Genomic DNA, 19,770 nt, shown 5'->3' with positions numbered 1-19,770 from the left:
GGGACACCTCCCCTGAGATGGATCCAATTGGGTCCCTCCCAGCACCCCCCGCGGCCTGTATCCTTCTGTGCATGTACAGAAGGACGCCAGAGGGACTTCTAGCTGTCCTTTGCGATATCCTAGGTACATACCACGGTAATCAACCCTGGTCTATACCAGATGAGAGGTGGGATGTACCGGATCACAGATGCGATGCTTAGTACATCCCGCCTTATTACTGCGCAGGAGTTAGTTTTAAATACACAGATGAAGCACAACGGAACTTGGCTTGAGAAAAAGCTTCGGCCTCTGCAGCGTAGCACTTCATATACAGATCCAGACTCATTCACACACAGATGTACAAATGTCGCACATCAAATTGGTCAGTGCAATCTAGCAGAGTAGTTTTGTCGCTTCCAGTTGTTTTATATTTGGGAATAAGAGCGAGAAAGACACTCAGCGCTGCCAAGTCTCCCAGGACCTGGCGAAACAAGAAGGGCTATTTGGAGTGACTTGAGCAACAGTGTATGAGAACACAGTACTTTCCTAAACCTGATTTCTTTCCTCTGGGATAAGCCCAGCGGGTAGATGCGGCTGACCTCTGAAGGGGGCAGGACTGAGCACTTTGCATCACTTGGTCCTGCCCCCTCCTCATGGACTCTTGGATCGCGGCATTATGTTCCCCATCCTGCCCATTTCACTAAGAAATGGATGGGAATGTGGGATGACCACCTGCTCTTATGGGAGTCCCGGGGGAGTTTCAGGAGAGAAGGTAAGTATGGAATAGACCTTATTAGAGTTATTGTACGCAAGAGACAGTAAGAATGGAGGCAAAAGTGGTAAATGAGTAATATATTGCATGCTAAATGATCTTTGTATGATCCTTATTTACCTGATATTATGAAAAGTGCCCTTCTTCTTACCTAGTATTGAGCAGAGGTGGGGCAGCATATTCTTCTCCTAGATGCGTTCGCACGCACCGAAAGTATACAAATCCGCGATCGCACGGCAAAGCAATAACAATGCGATCGTGGTGTGTATTTAGACGCCCACCAGCCTGTCTTAAGACGCCCACTTTCCCACGTCATCTCCAGGAAGTGCATGCGCTATCGGTACCGTGGAGTACCATCGGAAGCGAACGCAGCACTTGTGGTTGACCATACCCTACCGCAAGCACTGCGAGTGCTTCAGAGTGTAAATCAGCCACGTGACATGTACTATGACGCTGCTTCTTAATTATGCACACCTCTGAAATGGCGTTAAGACGCTCAGGCATGCCTGCGTTCGCACCTCCACTCCCCCGTTTTCATCGACCATCCCCTGTCACAGCCCTCAAATGGCTTGTCCTGTCACTCATTCTAGCGAGCTGGCTATGCGCAGCGAGCGAACGCTTCCCGATCACATGGACTAGTTCGCTCATGTGCACGGCGATGCGTATGCATGCACAGATTGCAAACATTGGCAGGCTGAGTGCGAACGCAGCCTAGCGAGCGGGTCTGAATCGGGCACATGCACGGAGGGAATCCAGGCCATAAATTCGGAAGTACCCCTATTGCAAGGGGCAGCTGTTATCGGGAGAGCTGCCCTTTGCTATTTTAATCACATTTCGAGGTACATACCATTGTTATTGACTGCATCTTCGATACGATGCTTAGTACATCCGACATGACAAGCACTCATGGTAGTTCCATCACTATATATAGCATTACTGACCCTCAACTTACTTCTGATATCAACACAGCAGTGATCATTACTACACAATGCTGCAGAAAGAAAACAGCTGGGGAGGAGGATAGGTTTTCCTGGGGTAGTTCAAATCAGGTACAGCGTAACCATATTGCAGCCTTAGACTAGATTTTGCCTTCGGTCCCTTTTAGATATAAAAATAAGTGTGCAACTTCTTACCATGACTGGAGTCAAAATGATTAACAGCTGCGCTGTCTACCTCCATTACTGTTATTATTCTTGGTTATTCACTGTATTAGGCACCAAATGCTTCCCTGCAGTGTCATTCAATAGGATTACTAGACCTGCTTTAATATAATGCAACCCTGAGTTGAGGTATAATTGCTCTTATGTACTATGTTTAACATGTTGAACAGTATGTTTATATTGCAGCATAGAGAATAAAAAAAATTACATTTGGAATAATACCCAGTTTACAGAAAAAGAAAAGACTGGTGTGATATTGATATTTACATATATTTACCTAAAACTAATTGATTTAGAAGTCAGTAGCAGTAGCTGTAGTACTGTCATGTTGTCACTCATTAATTGTTTTTATGTTCCCCACTTTGCCCCCACACAACACTGCCATTTAGCGATGATATTACCCTACATGCATAGAAACACTCAGAAACTCACCTATAATCCTCAATGAAATTAACTTGCTCAGCCACACAATTTGGATTCATCTCATCCCCCTTCCAGAAGGAAATATCTGCCAAATTCTGAGCCACGGACTCCACTTCCCGCCTGGTGTTCCGAACAATTACCAAAAAATCAGTGCGCTTAGAAAAAATCTCTTCCAGCTGAGTTAGGTCGCTCTTTACGACGGAGTTGAGAAGTTGCACCATGTCCAAGATCTGCGGAAATAAAGATTAACACATGGTTCATTTAAGCTCATCGCCTCAACTCCGTCAGTTTATGGTTATAGGGAAAATTACCTACAGTCAAAGGGAGTGATTCAGTTGCTTCTTTGGTGCCTATTGTTTTAGGGCACCTGAAGGAGCAATTCAATTGTTGCTCCGTTCAGGTGCGATATCCGGCGGCTTCAGCATTGTTGCTCGCACCCTCAGGAGAGTGTGAGCAAAAATGTACAATAAGCCCGTGGTTAAGGGGCGACTCTAACCGCTGTTTGGGCGCACTAGCCAGGAATTTAGACAGGTTTAGTCGTTTTACACGGCTAAACCTGGTCTAATGGGGCGTGAAGACCGCGATATATAATGGCCGCCCAGAACAAGTGAATTGCAAAACTGGTCACCCATTAATTATCGCCGCACACACAACAACCCCTAAGAGTTGAGATGCGCAACTTTTTTTTTATATGTAGATTTAAAAGGACTTGACATCGAAGAATGACAAAAAGAAGTTGCTCACTGAATATTTTTTTTTTTACTGATCTTTCCAAATAATTATTTAAAAAACCTTAATAAACATATTAGCTACTCTGCAGCACTACGGGTTAACTGTGTGAACTATTAATGTTAGAGCCAGGATTAGTACCTTATAAATTGAAATTATACATGACAGCTGCAACCTCCAGCTCATCAACAAAATAATATTTACTTTTTTTTTTTACGAGAAGGCAACATTTATAAAAAAAAATGGAACTATAATTAGCAAAATAGCTTATTATAAATGTGAGGACAGTTATTGCACAGTAGAGGTAAGCCAATGTTTAGCCATTTTATGATAGGGGGTCGAGCCCGTGCCCCGGGCAACATTGGACCGGCGGCACCGATGTCGCCCAGGGCACGAGCCCTGCTCAACCCAGCTAGATACGCCACTGGTGAATGATGTCATTAACAGACATATCACATCTGCTATGCAGCACAGCAGATGGCCGATATATCTGCAGATATATCGGAGCATCTAGCTGTGTGTACGTGCGGTCAGCTGATCATAGACTTGCTGCAGGAACGGACGCTGACTGACAGCTGAAATGGGGAGGGACGAATTCAGATGCCGCCCAGCATCAGGCCTGGAGACACTTAAGACCCCACTAAAATTAAGAGCGTGGTATCACTGAGTTTTAAAAGTGTCAATTATAGAAGAGGCATTCACGCAAATTCAGTCATAAAATATGGACAGAAATACAATACAACTACAGAGAAAAATACCATTGACCACCATACAATACGTGGTATCAGCGTTAAACCAATGTTGCATATACTGTATGTATACACTGGTCTGTATTATGTTTTCCTAGAAGTATAAATAGGGGGTTAACATATGCTGAATGATCACAACCTAGGAATATGTTACAACTTTTTTTACTATGGTGTCATTAATCAGTCTTTTGTTGTTTTTTTTAAAGAAATATGAAGACCCCCCCCCTTAAGTCACATATAAATACTATTATTAATGAATAAAAAAATATTTAAAAATCTTTTAAATAAACTGCAAAAAATATTTCTGTCTGAAGTTTGCCATTAGTGTTCCAGGTTTGCCAATAAGGGCCGTATTCAATTAGAAGCGAAAAGTAAGTTTCGGGGAGACTTTTTCGCCAATGGTGTAATTTATTTGCCGATTTCATTTATCCCCGTATTCAATTTCAGCGCCTTTTCACCGGTGCGAAAACGCAATGCAATAGGCGAAAAAGTTTTGCCTATGAATACCTGCGGAAAAAAGTGCAGAATTTGGGTTTTGGGGTGCAGAGGTACGGAAAGCACCCTGTACCCTTTGTACACCCCCTTGCCGCAAATTGTGGAAAAATATGCAGAAAAATACACAAGGACACCCCAAAAAAGCACTTTGAAAAAATGGGCAAAAAAAAAATCAAAGTGGGGGTACAAAATAAAAAAACTAGCGAAATAGCCTTTGGGGTGGTCTGAAAGTATGGGGGAGGTGTTTTTTGGAATACAGGTGTTTGCTGAAGGTGTGTTTTTGGCGCTTTTTAAGGCTTGACTTTAGCATCTTTAAAATATGCTTGCATCAATTTTCATGTACCCCAAAATTTGATGGGAATACTTATTTCCCCCCCAAAAAGTTGCAAAATGCTATTCTTCACCACTTGCTGAAAGACGCTAAATAGCAGCTATTGAGAGCATTTAAAAACCCCAAATACCTTTAGCAGGGCACCCATAGTGATCCCCCATGTCAGTGCATCTTTTGGGGGGAGTCAGGCTGATTTCCCCAAAACTGACAGAACTTTTCACTGTTCTCAGTTTCGCCAGGTCCCGTATTCGCCGATTTGGAATTAAATACGGGGATAAGCGGGGACGAACGCGATACTTTTTTGCACCCAAAACCAGCGATGACGGCAAAAAGTCCAGCAACTGACTTTTCGCTTCTAATTGAATATGGCCCTAAGAATAACAACATCAAAGTACTTTAAATGTGTGTTAGAGAGCCAAGGTTTGGTGTCATGTGTGACCCATTGTTGCTTCATTCTCCCAATAACTTATCTGCCATATAAGCCCAATGCACACAAACGTGTGTCAGCAGTCTTGCCCATAATAATTTATTTATTATTTATTACCAGTTATTTATATAGCGCACACATATTCCGCAGCGCTTTTACAGAGAATATTCGGCCATTCACATCAGTCCCTGCCCCAGTGGAGCTTACAATCTATATTCCCTACCACATGCACACGCACATACACACAATAGGGGTAATTTTGTTAGGAGCCAATTAACCTACCAGTATATTTTTGGAGTGTGGGAGGAAACCGGAGAACCCGGAGGAAACCCACGCAAGCACAGGGAGAATATACAAACTCCACACAGTTAGGGCCGTAGTGGGTATCGAACCAACGACCTCAGTGCTGTGAGGCAGTAATGCTACCATTACACCATCTGTGCTGCCCTAAAATCAACAATTGGAGACTAGAGCTCCCTAGTGGCTGGTGCTCTTGGTACCGTTGCCCTGATGGCTGTTTGTCTACAAATCGTCATTTATGCAGCACAGACGGACCCATACAGTGATGGCATTCCTTACAGTTGTGTTTTGTTGTGATTCCCAGTACGACATTACACGCAGGCTATAGGGCTACTGACAGCAAGATGCCACTGTCAGTAGTACAGAGAGTAAAACCTTGGCCTACCCCCTGGACAAGGATCGCAGAGCACTTTTTTTTTTGCCTGGGGCTTATGGCACACAATAAGCTAACACAGTTCTGCATGAATGCTTTGCTGTTTTAATGCAGAGTGACATGCAACCCCCTTAGGATAATGGAGGAGGCAGGAGCTTAGCAGCAGTGGAGGCCGCTCTCGGCATTTGTATTAGAGGGTAAGGGCTGCAGGATCACAAGTAGAAAACAAAATGTTTTGAACGTAATAGTTAAAGAGACGGGAATCAGTGGCTAAAAATGCTATAGATAGCACACATCTCACATCTGGGGGAACATATTGGAATTGCCAAAAAAAAAAAAAAGAACTTTACTGAAATAATGTCTGTCACATATTTTAAGAAGCAGAAGATTTGCTTGTTGCGTCACTACCAATCGTTTTCAATCGAACATCTTAAGGACCACTTAACCTAAATACAAGTTTCTGTACATAAATGTTCTACTAATGACATACACAATTATATGTGCTAGAGCTTTGGGGTCAATGTACTAAGCTTCGTGTTGCTCCGATTTAGCATTCACGGGAGTATTTTGCCATTTTTTCAAACACGGGAAAAAGGTGTTTTTTCAGGATTTTCAGAGGTAAACACGACCTTATGTGAAGTTAAATGCACCCATAAATACAAATAGAAATGAATACAATGAATGTAATGCCACAGCCAAGGTCTCCTGGCTGTGGCATTATACCCCAGGTAGTTTGAGTCCAGTGCTAGTTATAAAAATACGGGGATCCCCATGGCATTTTTTCCCCATATTTTTAAAACCAGCACTGGCACAGGGAGCCCAGTGCTGTTTCATAAAATATGGGGAACCCCTACACATTTTGTCCCCCGTATTTTTAGAACCAGGACTAGCTCATGAACCCAGGGCTAGTTATGCATTTGGGGGGGGGTAACCCCATGTAATTTATTTAAAGAAAAATACCTTTTCTTATATTACTTACAGGCAGAAACATATACGGATTACACTGATCTGTGTATGTTTCTGCCAAACACACTGCTCAGGAAGGGGTCTTTTTGAAACTTCTATTTTTTTAACAGTTTGCTTAGAGTACAACCGTGATTATAATCAAGATTGTTGGTAAATCCCTGTGTTGTATTCCTGTCTATGGAAAGTACTACTGTGTTCAGACAATGGTGTATTCATTTCTATTTGTATTTATGGGTGCATTTAACTTATACTTGCCTACCTTCCTGATTCAGCCAGGAGCCTCCCAAAAATCAGTATGTGGGGGTATTTTATACCCGCCCCCCCCGCGGGTATAAAATAAACCCCCACAGCGGAGGACGCTGATGACACGATTTGCACTGAATCGCATAATTTTGGCCCCATCCCCTGATTCACAAAGTCGGTAATCTCGGCATTGTGTAGAGGGGGTGGTGCCAAAATTAAGCGATCATGTGGCCACGCCCCCACTCTGCCCACAAAACTTCATGGCCACACCCCCCTGCGATGCCGATCTGGCTACTTCCTCCCGGAAGGAGCAGCCAGAATATCGGCAACCCTGATTTAACTTCACATACTGTACGGCCGTGTTCACCTCCGAAAATCCTGAAAAAAACATCCGTTTTTGCCATAGTAATTATCATTTTTTAAAATGGCAAAATAATCCAGTTATTGCAATCTCGGGCAAACATGGAGCTTAGTAACTTTAACCCTTCCTATCAGTTTGATCACAGAAGAACATTTGACCTCATTCAGACCCGCTCAGTAGATGCGATCGCTCGCATCCAGCGAATGCAAATTTGCCAAAGTGACGGCATGGGAAGCGATCGCTCGCCAACGCATAGGCACAGCCACTTTGGCTGTGCGAGTGATCACTCTGTGTATGCAGACACCCATTAGCGTATGTAGAGACGCCCACTAGCGCACGTCATTTCCAGGAAGTGTATTAAAACATTGGTACATCGAGCACGATCGGTAGTGATCGCAGCACTTCTGGTTGCCTTACCCTGCCGCAAGCACTGCAAGGACTTCAGTGTAAAAAACAAGCATGTGATGTGTACTATGACGCTGTCTGTTAATTATGCACGCCTTAAAAACGGCGTTGAAACACCCAGGCACACCTGCGTTCACACCTCCACACCCCCGTTATTAGTGTCCTGCCCCTGTTACCACCCACAAACGGCCTCTCCTGTCACTCATTTCACTGGGCTGTCTTTGCTGGGCGAGTGAGCGGCCTGCGATCGCACAGCGTAGTTCACGCACGTGCAGAACGAAGCGTGCGCATGCGTGTTCGCAAACCATCGAGTCTGAGTGAGGTCCATTGTCCGATTCTAAAATGGCTGATTAAAGAGAATAAGAGATGTTATTGGTCTATTTATTAATATATGATGATAGAATGGGTTTCTATAACCTCTTATGGCAGCAACAGAAAACCACTTATTGACGTGATTTATCGATAAACTGTCGCCAAGGCAGCTGAGCTATACTGTCCTGGAGCAGAACGGCATGACTTACTGCTTTGCCGGGCATATCTTGAGGAATAAATCCTTGTGTGACCCAGCTGTTCGATTCATGCAGTAAAGAAAATAAAAAAATTATATATATACAGTCAGGTGCATAAATATTGGGACATTGACAGAATTTTCATATTTTGACCTCTATTCACCACCAAAAAACAAGATGTGCTTTAACTGCAGACTTTCAGATATAATTTGAGGGTAATTACATCCAAATCAGGTGAACGGTGTAGGAATTACAACGGTTTCTATATGTGCCTCCCACTTTTTAAGAGGCCAAAAGTAATGGGACTATCAACTCAGATGCTATTTCATGGACAGGTGTGGGCTATTCCCTCGTTATTTCATTATCAATTAAGCAGGTAAAAGGTCTGGAGTTGATTCTAGGTGTGACATTTGCATTTGGAATCAGTTGCTGTTGACTCGCAATATGAGATCCAAAGAGCTGTCACTATCAGTGAAGCAAGTCATAATTAGGCTGAAAAATCAAAACAAACCCATCAGAGAGATAGCAAAAACATTAGGTGTGGCCAAATCAACTGTTTGGAACATTTTTTTAAAAAAAGAACGGACCGGAGAGCTCAGCAACACCAAAAGACACAGAAGACCACGGAAAATAACTGTGGTGGATGACAGAAGAATTATTCCCTGGTGAAGAAAAACCCCTTCACAACAGTTGGCCAAATCAAGAACAGGAGGTAGGTGTATATGTGTCAAAGTCAACAATCAAGAGAAGACTTCACAAGAGTGAATATAGAGGGTTCACCACAAGATGTAAACCATTGGTGAGCCTCAAAAACAGGAAGACCGGATTAGAGTTTGCCAAACAACATCTAAAAAAGCCATTACAGTTCTGGAACAACATCTTATGGACAGATGAGACAAAGATCAACTTGTACCAGAGTGATGGGAAGAGAAGAGTATGGAGAAGGAAAGGAACTGCTCATGATCCAAAACATACCACCTCATCAGTGAAGCATGGTGGTGGTAGTGTCATGGCGTGGGCATGTATGGCTGCCAATGGAACTGGTTCCCTTGTATTTATTGATGATGTGACTGCTGACAAAAGCAGCAGAATGAATTCTGAAGTGTTTCGGGCAATATTATATGCTCATATTCAGTCAAATGCTTCAGAACTCGGTGCTTCACAGTGCAGATGGACAATGACCCGAAGCAAACTGCAAAAGCAGCCAAATAGTTTTTTAAGGCTAAAAAGTGGAATGTTATGCAATGGCCAAGTCAATCCCCTGACCTGAATCTGATTGAGCATGCATTTCACTTGAAGACAAAACTGAAGGGAAAATGCCTCAAGAACAAGCAGGAACTGAAGACATTTGCAGTAGAGGCCTGGCAGAGCATCACCAGGGATGAAACCCAGCGTCTGGTGATGTCTATGCATTCCAGACTTCAGGCTGTAATTGCCTGCAAAGGATTTGCAACAAAGTATTAAAAAGTGAAAGTTAGATTTAGGATTGTTTAGTTTGTCAATGTCCCAATATTTATGCACCTGACTCCTATGTATGTATATATATATATACAGGGCCGCAACTAGGGGGGGGCTGGAGGTGCACGTGCACCGGGTGAGCCGCTGTACCTGGTGCCAGTGACCTCCAGCCCGGCGCTGCAGAGAGGCTCCAAGCCGGACGTCCGCTGGTAATATTTATTACCAGCGGGCGCCCCGCTCCTTCTCTGCAGCGACGCGGTGTAGCCGGAGCCGGAGGCTGGAGTTCTCTCCCGAACTCCAGCTTCCGGCTCTCCCCACGGGCACTATGGGGGAGACGTCCAAGGAGCAGCCGGTGGACCGGACGCGACGCTGGATGCAGGAGCGGGGTTCAAGGTAAGTATTTTTTTTTTTAATAAGCTGCACTACAGGGGCATTATTATGGGGGCAGAGGCATTACCACTGGGGCATTACTATGGGGGCATAGGCAATAAGAGGCATTACTAATGGGGCAGGAGCACTACAGGGGCATTACTATTGGGGCATGGGCACTACAGGGGCATTACCACAGGGGCATTACTGTGGGGGCATGAGTACTACAGGGGCATTACTGTAAGGGCACTACAGGGATATTACTATGGGGCATGGGCAATACAGGGGCATTACTATGAGAGCATGGGCACTACAGGGGCATTACTATGAAAGCATGGGCACTACAGGGGCATTAATATGGGAGCATGGGCACTACAGGGGCATTACTGTATGGTGGGCACTACAGGGGCATTACTATGGGGGTATTAACATATGGGCATTACTATGGGGGCATTACAATATGGGCACTACTGCAGGGGGAATTACATGGGGGGCGCCAAATTACTGTCTTGCCCCTGGTGACAAAAATCCTAGTTTCGGCCCTGATATATATATATATATATATATATATAGTTCCGTGGATTAAGCCTGACGTTTATTTACATTTTGTGGTCACACTTGCTAGGGCACCCTGTTTTTCAAATGTAAGACAAACTTTTTTTCTTTTTCCAGGTGCTTATTAACTGATAGCTCTGGGTGTGGTCCTGTCTCTCTAAGGCAGGACCCAGTTTCATGTTTAACTTTAAAATGTATGCAAGCTTGAGCCAAAGGTGGCAGATCAAGTTTATTTATCTGAGAATCAGTGTAGGGACCGGCCAGATGGGAATGACCGTGAAGCGGTGGTCAGCTTAACAAATTATTGCAATGTTTTGGAACCAACATTCCCTATGTTTAAAGGAGTTGCAGTTTGAAAAGCATGTGAGTGCCGAGTTTGTATGATATTTTTTATGTAGATGGTGTGGTCACATGCCAAGGGCACCCCAGATGGTTGAGTGCCGTGGATTAAGCCTGTCGTTTATTTAAATATTGTGGTCACACTTGCTAGGGCACCCTGTTTTTCAAATGTAAGACAAACTTTTTTCTTTTTCCAGGTGCTTAGTAACTGATAGCCCTGGGTGTGGTCCTATCTCTCTAAGGCAGGACCCAGTTTCATGTTTAACTTTAAAATGTATGCAAGCTTGAGCCAAAGGTGGCAGACCAAGATCATTTATCTGAGAATCAGTGTAGGGATTGGCCAGATGGGAACGACCGTGAAGCGGTGGTCAGCTTAACAAATTATTGCAATACTTTGGAACCAACATTCCCCATGTTTAAAGGATTTGCTGTTTGAAAAGCATGTGAGTGCAGGAGTTTGTATGAAATTTTTTAGAAAGATAGATAGATAAAAATATTTTTAAAAAAAGGAAAACATTTTTTTCAAAAAAATTCCAAATTGAAAAAACTGCTTTATTTAAGTATTAAAGTATTTTTTTCCATTGATTTTCTTCTGCAATCATTATCGTGAGTTGACATGTAACACCATTAGGTTTTTGGTGGAACAAATAGGTAGTAACCATCTTGATAACTTCTAGCTTCACAGCAGTGAAGCTGGAAGACTGGACAGAATTAAACAAAATAATTGAATAATATGTAAAAAAAAAAAAAAAAGGATACATTAATATTAATAATAGAGACACTAATTTGCATTAGGAAAAAAAATGCTGTATTTTCTAAAAAATAAATAATTTTATTTATGGACTATCCTGGTTGTTACCAACCTGAATAACCTGCCAAAACATAGTGATACAGACAGCAAGCCTTCATCTTATATCTTAATAAAGTAAGCTGAAATAGAGAGTAGCAATAAGAGTAGAGTATGATTTTATAATGACAAATATATAGCCAGGAGCTCTGAAGGCACTGTACATCTGCACTGCAGTGACAGACTTACAGTATATGCACAGTATGAGACTGAACAATCAGTACTGCACTAGCTGAAGTAATATTTGATCCTTACTATAATAAGGGGATGCTGTAAATAGAAATGAGCGTTATTCTCCAGTGTTTTATTGTACAGATTGAAGCCATGTGTTCTGTTGCTTTTTACTATTGGTTCACGCTCTGCCTCTGGCTAGTTATAGAAGGCAATGAACATATGTACATAAGGATTGCCTTCACCGATTCAGTTCATTTAGGGGTTCTTATCTGATTATGACACAAGATGGCGATAATCTAAGAGGCAGAATTATTACTTCTATTAATTATTATGTCTTTTGACCCAGCAACAATGCAGAAATATAGTAATGCTGTAGGATGCGTCTGACGAAAAAATACGCCTCCTGCCGGCAATGCAGATCCAAGTGCTGTGCCCGAAGACGCAACATCGGATCTGGTGGTCACAGCCGTTGGCCATCTGAGTAAGCATTAGTTTACGCCTCTACTGAGGCCAGGAAATCTGTGTCGTAAGACGCAGAACCTGGCCTTGGCACGCCTACAAAATGGGCAACACCGCCCCATTTGTGTAAAATGGACCCTGTGGCCGCCCCCCCCCCCTTCTCCCAAACGGCAGCAGCCTGTCAAACAGGAGGCACAGCGCATGACAATGCAGACCCTTCCTGCACATACACAGAACGGGTCATGCTCAGTCCCCCTATACACAAACTATCTCTGAATCAGGCCCCTAATCATGTGGAGACTTGAAACACAGGACAAGAGGACCAATGTTTTTGGTTGCAGATAACAACACTGACTCATGTTCCACATTACCACAAATATTCATGGCTCCTCCTCTTTTTTCCTGTCTTTCCAGCTCAGGGATTTAACTATAGTGGGTACAGGGAGTGCCATTGCTGTGAAGTCAGGAGGCTTTGGGGGGCTGTACTATCATTCCTTATGCAGGAACTAGAACAGGTTTAGAGACCTGTAACTGCTGATAGTACAAAGAGCCTGATTCACAGATGGACGGAACTGCAAAGCCGCAAACAGCTGAAGCTTACCGCAGCCTGACCGGGTCCTGGCAGCTGTGAGGCCAGGAAATCTGCAACCACCGTTGCAAATCCTGAGCCCGTCCCTCCACGAATATGGGGGCGTCACACCCCCATTTCCGGGAACGATGGCCAGCCACGCGCCCACCACCCAAACGCTGCAGCATGTCAATCATGCTGCATCTTGGGAGGGTCTGCGGGCGAGATTGCAGGACCCATTCTGCACATGCAGGTTGAACAGGTTGAAGCTGTGGCCATGCTGTTAGCGTACATCTCTGAATCAGGCCCAAAGTGTACTCCTCACAGCTCATCACAGCACTGCGCCTGAACCCAGAAACCATGTACCCAGAGCAGCCATATAACTTCCGTACTAAGGATGGCCATCGACCATCAGTGATTACCAGCCACCGATGGCTGATGGGTTTGCCATCGATGACAGAGATCCAATGGTTCTTGGCCACCAATGGCACAGAGCCCCATGATGTGTTTTTTTACTCTTTCTGGCACTGAGACACGGAGCACAGCTCTGACCCCCCCCACCCCAGCATGACCCATGAAGCCCCAACCTCAAATCTGATTGGCCTGCTGCCCAATAGAGCAGAGCTGACTAATATTGCTAGGCAGTCCATCAGTGGGCGAAACCATCAATGATTTCATGCCGATGGTTACACACCATCTACGTTAACCACTGATGGCCATCCCTACACCATACATACCAGAAAGCCCCATCCTGGGGCCAGTGTGATTGGACAGTTGTCATGGATACAGAAACAGCTATGCTCCTAAAGATGGATGGGAGCAATGTGACAAAAGTGCAAATGGAGCCAAGAACATTTTCCATGTAGGGAGAGACAGGTGATGTATCTCTTCATGTGTCATCAGTCTGTGGTGTACTGCGGGCTAATAAGCATTATTCTCTGCGTGTACTGAGGTGTACTACGGGGGCTACTGTGTATACTCAGGGGTATTATGAGGGCCGCTATGTATAGTGAGGGGTATTATGGGGGTGCTGTGAATAGTGAGGGGTATTAGGAGAGCTGCTTTGTATACTGAGCAGTATTATGGGGGTGCTGTGCATATTGATGGGTATTATGAGGGCTGCTTTGTATACTGAGGGGTATTATGGGGGTGCTGTGTATATTGATGGGTAATATGAGGGCTGCTTTGTATACTGAGGGGTATTATGTGGGTGCTGTGTATATTGATGGGTATTATGAGGGCTGCTTTGTATACTGAGGGGTATTATGGGGGTGCTGTGTATATTGATGGGTATTATGAGGGCTGCTTTGTATACTGAGGGGTATTATGGGGGTGCTGTGTATATTGATGGGTATTATGAGGGCTGCTTTGTATACTGAGGGGTATTATGTGGGTGCTGTGTATATTTATGGGTATTATGAGGGCTGCTTTGTATACTGAGGGGTATTATGGGGGTGCTGTGTATATTGATGGGTATTATGAGGGCTGCTTTGTATACTGAGGGGTATTATGTGGGTGCTGTGTATATTGATGGGTATTATGAGGGCTGCTTTGTATACTGAGGGGTATTATGGGGGTGCTGTGTATATTGATGGGTATTATGAGGGCTGTTTTGTATACTGAGGGGTATTATGTGGGTGCTGTGTATATTGATGGGTATTATGAGGGCTGCTTTGTATACTGAGGGGTTTTATGGGGGTGCTGTGTATATTGATGGGTATTATGATGGCCTCTGTGTGTACTGTGAGGTATTCTGGGGGCATTGTGTATACTGAGGAGTATTATAGGGGATTCAGTGTATACTGGCCTGTTGTAGTCGTCATTTGTTTATGACCCAACTGAAGACTTGAGGAAAGTTGCAAGTTAAGAGGAATGTAAGTAAATTTCAGGAACAGAGTTAATGTAAGAACCTTGGATATTGAGGGATTAGGAGATCAAAATAAATCCAGCTTTGATGTTACTCTTGGTTTCTTAACATAAAAGTTCTGCAAACTATATCCTGGATTATCCTAATGGCAGCCTACGTCAGTAAGGACTAGAAGAGGTTTAGGGGACCACAGACAGGCTACATTATTAGAATTATTGTATACGAGCAGATTCAGGTTCTACATTCAGTTCTGAAACAGATTTAGGGGAATATTGATCAATGACCTCAAAATGCCCTAATAAGTATAATTCCTCCCTCGCTGCATATCGCGTCAATTAGACATTACTTCCGAGTCTGTAGTTACTGCCCATGCACGGCCGTCTGGTCGCACATCTACAATTGGCCATTACCGGGGAGGGAAGCTTACAAATAGGGTTTTCTGAGCTTGATGAACTTGGACAGATCGCAGTCCCCATAGAGATCAATTGGGACTGCATTTGGGACCACATCAGATAATTCGATACCCTCTTAATACATTCTAGGGAAACTTAATGCGGAAACACCCTGAAAACAGCAGTTCAAGTAGAATTTTCCACAAAAGAGGCATGATAAATAGGCCCCATTATATCACTGGCTACTGAGGGGATGCGTTCGGCATTCCGGCGGTCGGGATGCCGACACTTACATTACCGACGCCGGAATACCAATGCCGGTCAGAATCCCAGCGCCAGCATCCCGACTGCTGGCATGCAGAAGGTGAGTAGCGGGGTTGGGGGGAGGGTTAGGATTAGGTTTAGGCACATGGGGGAGGGTTAGGGTTAGGCACGAAGGGGGGAGGGTTCAGTTTAGGGTGCGGGGAGGGGGAGATTAGGTTCAGGCACTAGGGGGAAAGGTTAGGATTAGGCACCAAAGAGGGAGGGTTAGGGCTATGGTAGGGAGAGGGTTAGCATACCAACCAACAAGTGACATACCGATCCCGCTATTGAGAGATGCTATTGTGAAGATATCCATATTTCATAATAGACTGCCATTAATCTGAAGTATCTGTAATGCACTTACTTTATTACTTTTACCAGGGTGAGAGGGTGTATGTCAGGGGGCACCCTCCTGTCTTAAGTGCCCATGACCCCTCAGAGCCTTAGGCCAGGTAAACATCAGCAAGATGTGTATCTCGGCCGACAGCATGACCAACAGGACGAGATGTCGGTTGGCCGTACACACTGAATGATATAGCGCGTATATTGCGCTATATCCTTCATGACCGCATTCAGCTGTATGCTGTCGGACGAAATTGTCTGATGTGTACCCACCCCGCCTCTGTCTGGGGGTATTATTAATATTATTTGAGCACTCACAGACTAATTACATTGTACAGACTCAAGTACAAAGTTATTTTTTAATGGGTAACAGAATTCCTTTCTTTTTTATATAGTAGTAAAACACATTTAAACAATATTGCATTCAATAAAATGCTTTATTCCAAACCAATCTCTTTTATTTTTAAATGCTTCTCTTCTTCTAGTTCCATCCGAGCATGCCTGTACCAAAACAGGGAAAACTACCTCAATGTTGGATAAGTAAGTTCCCCCAAAGGGGATTATCACTGATGGTGACCGCAAGAAAACATAGGTGAAGTACAGAAAGGCATTTAGCCAGCAAAAACTCTGACCAGCTTCTGGGCCCTTCTTCTGTGATGTCACATGTGCTGGGGGAAGGGCACACCAAGGTGAGAAAGTGCCCTGCTATGGCGTTGACTAGTACTTTAGCAATAACACCACCACCATCCCCTCCCTATAGGTATTATATATGTAAGAAAAAGAAGGCTTAATCCTGTATCATGCATTAACAACCATAAACATCTGTTTTGTCCCAAATTAATAAATATATTTATCTGTAAAATTGGTTCTGCACCTTTGGATGACTTTTACTTACCTATCCTTCTGTATTTTATTTTTATATAAATACATTGCTTCTTCCATCTAGCATCTGACTTTGCTTTCTTTGCCATGTCTTTATGTCATCAGTCAGAGCTGTTTATTTTCATCGGGCGTAATTCAATTCTAAAGATGCATACACACACAACGATTTTGTTACCAACGATTTTCTGAACGATTTTCTGAACGATTTTCTGAACAATTTTATGTCAGATTATCTGTCAGATTTTTTTAAAGTGTAATGAACGATTATTTTGAACTACAAACGATTTTTGCATATTCCCTTAATGAAAATCGTTCAGTTGATCAATCTGACTGAACTACAAACTACAAACGTGAACGCGCATAAATGATAATCGTTCATCGTTTTTACTTAGAAAGTGAACGATTTTTTCAACGATTGAATGATAAACGATATTGTTATCGAAAATCGTTCAAAAAATCATTGTGTGTATGCACCTTAAGTGATGTACGCGATGTACCATTCCGGAACAACACATCGAGCCCGCCAAAATTGCAAGAAAACTTGCCATGTTGGCACTATGGTAAATGGTTGATATGTGCGCAGTCGGACATCGTCACCAGGAGCGTATGGAGGGCGGCTCCAGTGGAGCGCAGGCTTCAGGTGACATAAAGGTTAGAGGGTGAGCTGGAGCCTGACTTCGCTCTGACACCTACCGCCTGGCCGTCCGCAGCTGTCTAATCAGACAGCCTGAGCCGTGTAAGCTACCTCCCTTCGCGCTCCCAACCCGAGTTATGCTTGTGACATTGTGACGTCACACACAGGTGCATATGACATAAGACAGGCGGAGACTGCACAGGAGACTGGACTGGAGAGAGGAGCCGCCCGGGACGCACCTACCCACCGTGGAGAGCGCCATCCATCAGGACCAAGTTATCCACAAGGTGAACACTGGACTGTAGGTGTCTGAGATGCAAGCTTACCCATGCGGTGCAGAGGGGGAGGGGCAAATCTGTGACCAACCAGCTGCTGCTGCACTACTGAAGCAGGTAAGCAGAGGAAGCTACATTCAACAGGCAGCAGGGAATTTAGCAAGGTGGAGGGGGTACAGATAGAGTCACAGAGAGGAATAGGGGGTGCAGATAGAGGCAGAAGGGTGCACATATAAAGACACAGGGGCCTATTTACTAAGCAGTGACAGGAGACTGAGTGAAAAGTGATAAAGTGCCAGCCAATCAGCTCCCAACTGTCATTTTTCAAACTCAGCCTGTGAGATGACAGTTAGGAGCTGATTGGCTGGCACCTCATCACTTTTCACTCTGTCTCCTAACACTGCTTAGTAAATAGACCCCACAGAGAATAATAGGGGGTACAGACAGGCTGAAGAGGGTACAGTTAGAGGCACAGAAAGAATATGGTGTACAGACAGAGGTAGAAGGGGGTATAGATAGAGGCACAGAGGGGTAGAAGGGAGCACAGATATAGGCACAGAGATGAACAGGGGATACATATAGAGACACAGAGAGGCAGAAGTGGGCACAGAGAGGAATATGGGGTATAGAGTCAGTAGGGGGTATATATAGAGGGACAGAGAGGAATATGGGGTATAGAGTCAGTAGGAGGTACATATAGAGGCACAGAGAGGAATATGGGGTATAGAGTCAGTAGGGGGTACATAGAGGCACAGAGAGGCAGAAGTGGTCACAGAGAGGAATATGGGGTATATAGTCAGTAGGGGGTACATAAAGAGGCACAGAGAGGCAGAAGTGGGCACAGAGAGGAATATGGGGTATAGAGTCAGTAGGGGGTACATATAGAGGCACAGAGAGGAATATGGTGTATAAAGTCAGTAGATGGTACATAGAGGCCCAGAGAGGCAGAAGTGAGCACAGAGAAGAATATGGGGTATAGTCAGTAGGGGGTACATATAGAGGCACAGAGAGGCAGAAGGAGGAACAGATAGAAGCACGGACAGACACAAAGAAGTAAAGATAGAAGGAAATGTGTAATTGGTTGGTTTAGATAACATAATAAATTAATTAATTTCGTACAAAGGTCACTTGACTGATTTTTTAAAAATAGAAAATGGTGTAGAGGCATGTTGGCCTGGGCTCAGAGGGTGGGCTGGACGTCTGCTGGATGTACCAACAGGCCAACAACAATAGGGTAAATGTCAGTAAACATGACAAAGGCTGGGCTATACTGACAATGCAGGGGCGGATCAAATGGGGAGGATCCCTGAATCTTTGAAATGATAATCCAGCTCTTCCTTCCGGACTGTCCAAGCGACTGTGGAACACGCACACTGGCTGTTGTCAGTGTGTGTCATTTAACAGAGAGTGTTTGTGTGACAATGAGACAGTCTAGGTCAGGGATGGGAAATCTTTTTTCTGCCGAGGGGAGCCGTAAGGGTAACGGTGTGACCGTCTGAAGCGTCGTAAGGACGTTCCAGGCGGCACTGCTGCATATATTCTGGCTACAGGGTGCCATTCTAGGCACCCAGCTAGCCAGATGAGGCTAGCAGACAAAATCTCCGAGGGCCAGACCAAGTGATTCCGCGGGCCTTATGCGGCCCCCGGGCCTGAGGTTCCCCATCCCTGGTCTAGGTGGCTGAGAGTGTTCAGCCGCCGGAACTTCATACCCATTCCGGCTGGAGCACCATTTATCATACGCAATGAGTTTTAAAACTCGTTGCGTATGATAAAACTCGTTGATAAATTGGACTGGTGTTTTGTTTGGGTATAGTTACCTTCTCAAAATAAAAATGTGAGTGGGTATCAGCATATTTAACTTTAAGAGATCTATGTGGTTTTTCGAACCCTGGACATTTCTCGTTGGAAAGTATCATATTCCAAACTATCACATGATACTAACCATAAATGGGGACTGCATACGGCATTTGATACTATTACATTTACTTCCTCAATACCATTTTCCCCTGTACCTTGACCCTTCGTCCTCCAGACTGTACTTAGCTACAATGGAATCCCAGTCACAGGCCATGTGTAGCTTCAGT

The 19,770-nt window shown here is 44.2% G+C and overlaps 1 protein-coding gene across 2 annotated transcripts in view; it reads right to left on the bottom strand.

Moving 5' to 3' along the window:
• Positions 1-19,770, bottom strand: part of TTYH1 (tweety family member 1) — a 201,824-nt gene that overhangs the window by 51,444 nt on the left and 130,610 nt on the right. For both annotated transcript variants that reach the window (XM_088450912.1, XM_088450913.1), the window contains exon 4: positions 2,344-2,564. In XM_088450912.1, coding sequence (XP_088307038.1) covers positions 2,344-2,564 — 221 coding nt within the window. The remainder of the gene's footprint in view (positions 1-2,343; positions 2,565-19,770) is intronic.

The sequence above is a fragment of the Taudactylus pleione genome, unplaced genomic scaffold (assembly GCF_031769625.1).
Source record: "Taudactylus pleione unplaced genomic scaffold, aTauple2 ptg000535l, whole genome shotgun sequence".
Classification (NCBI taxonomy): domain Eukaryota; kingdom Metazoa; phylum Chordata; class Amphibia; order Anura; family Myobatrachidae; genus Taudactylus; species Taudactylus pleione.
The sequence above is the reverse complement of the archived record's forward strand: the minus strand, read 5'-3'. Positions and strand labels throughout refer to the sequence as shown.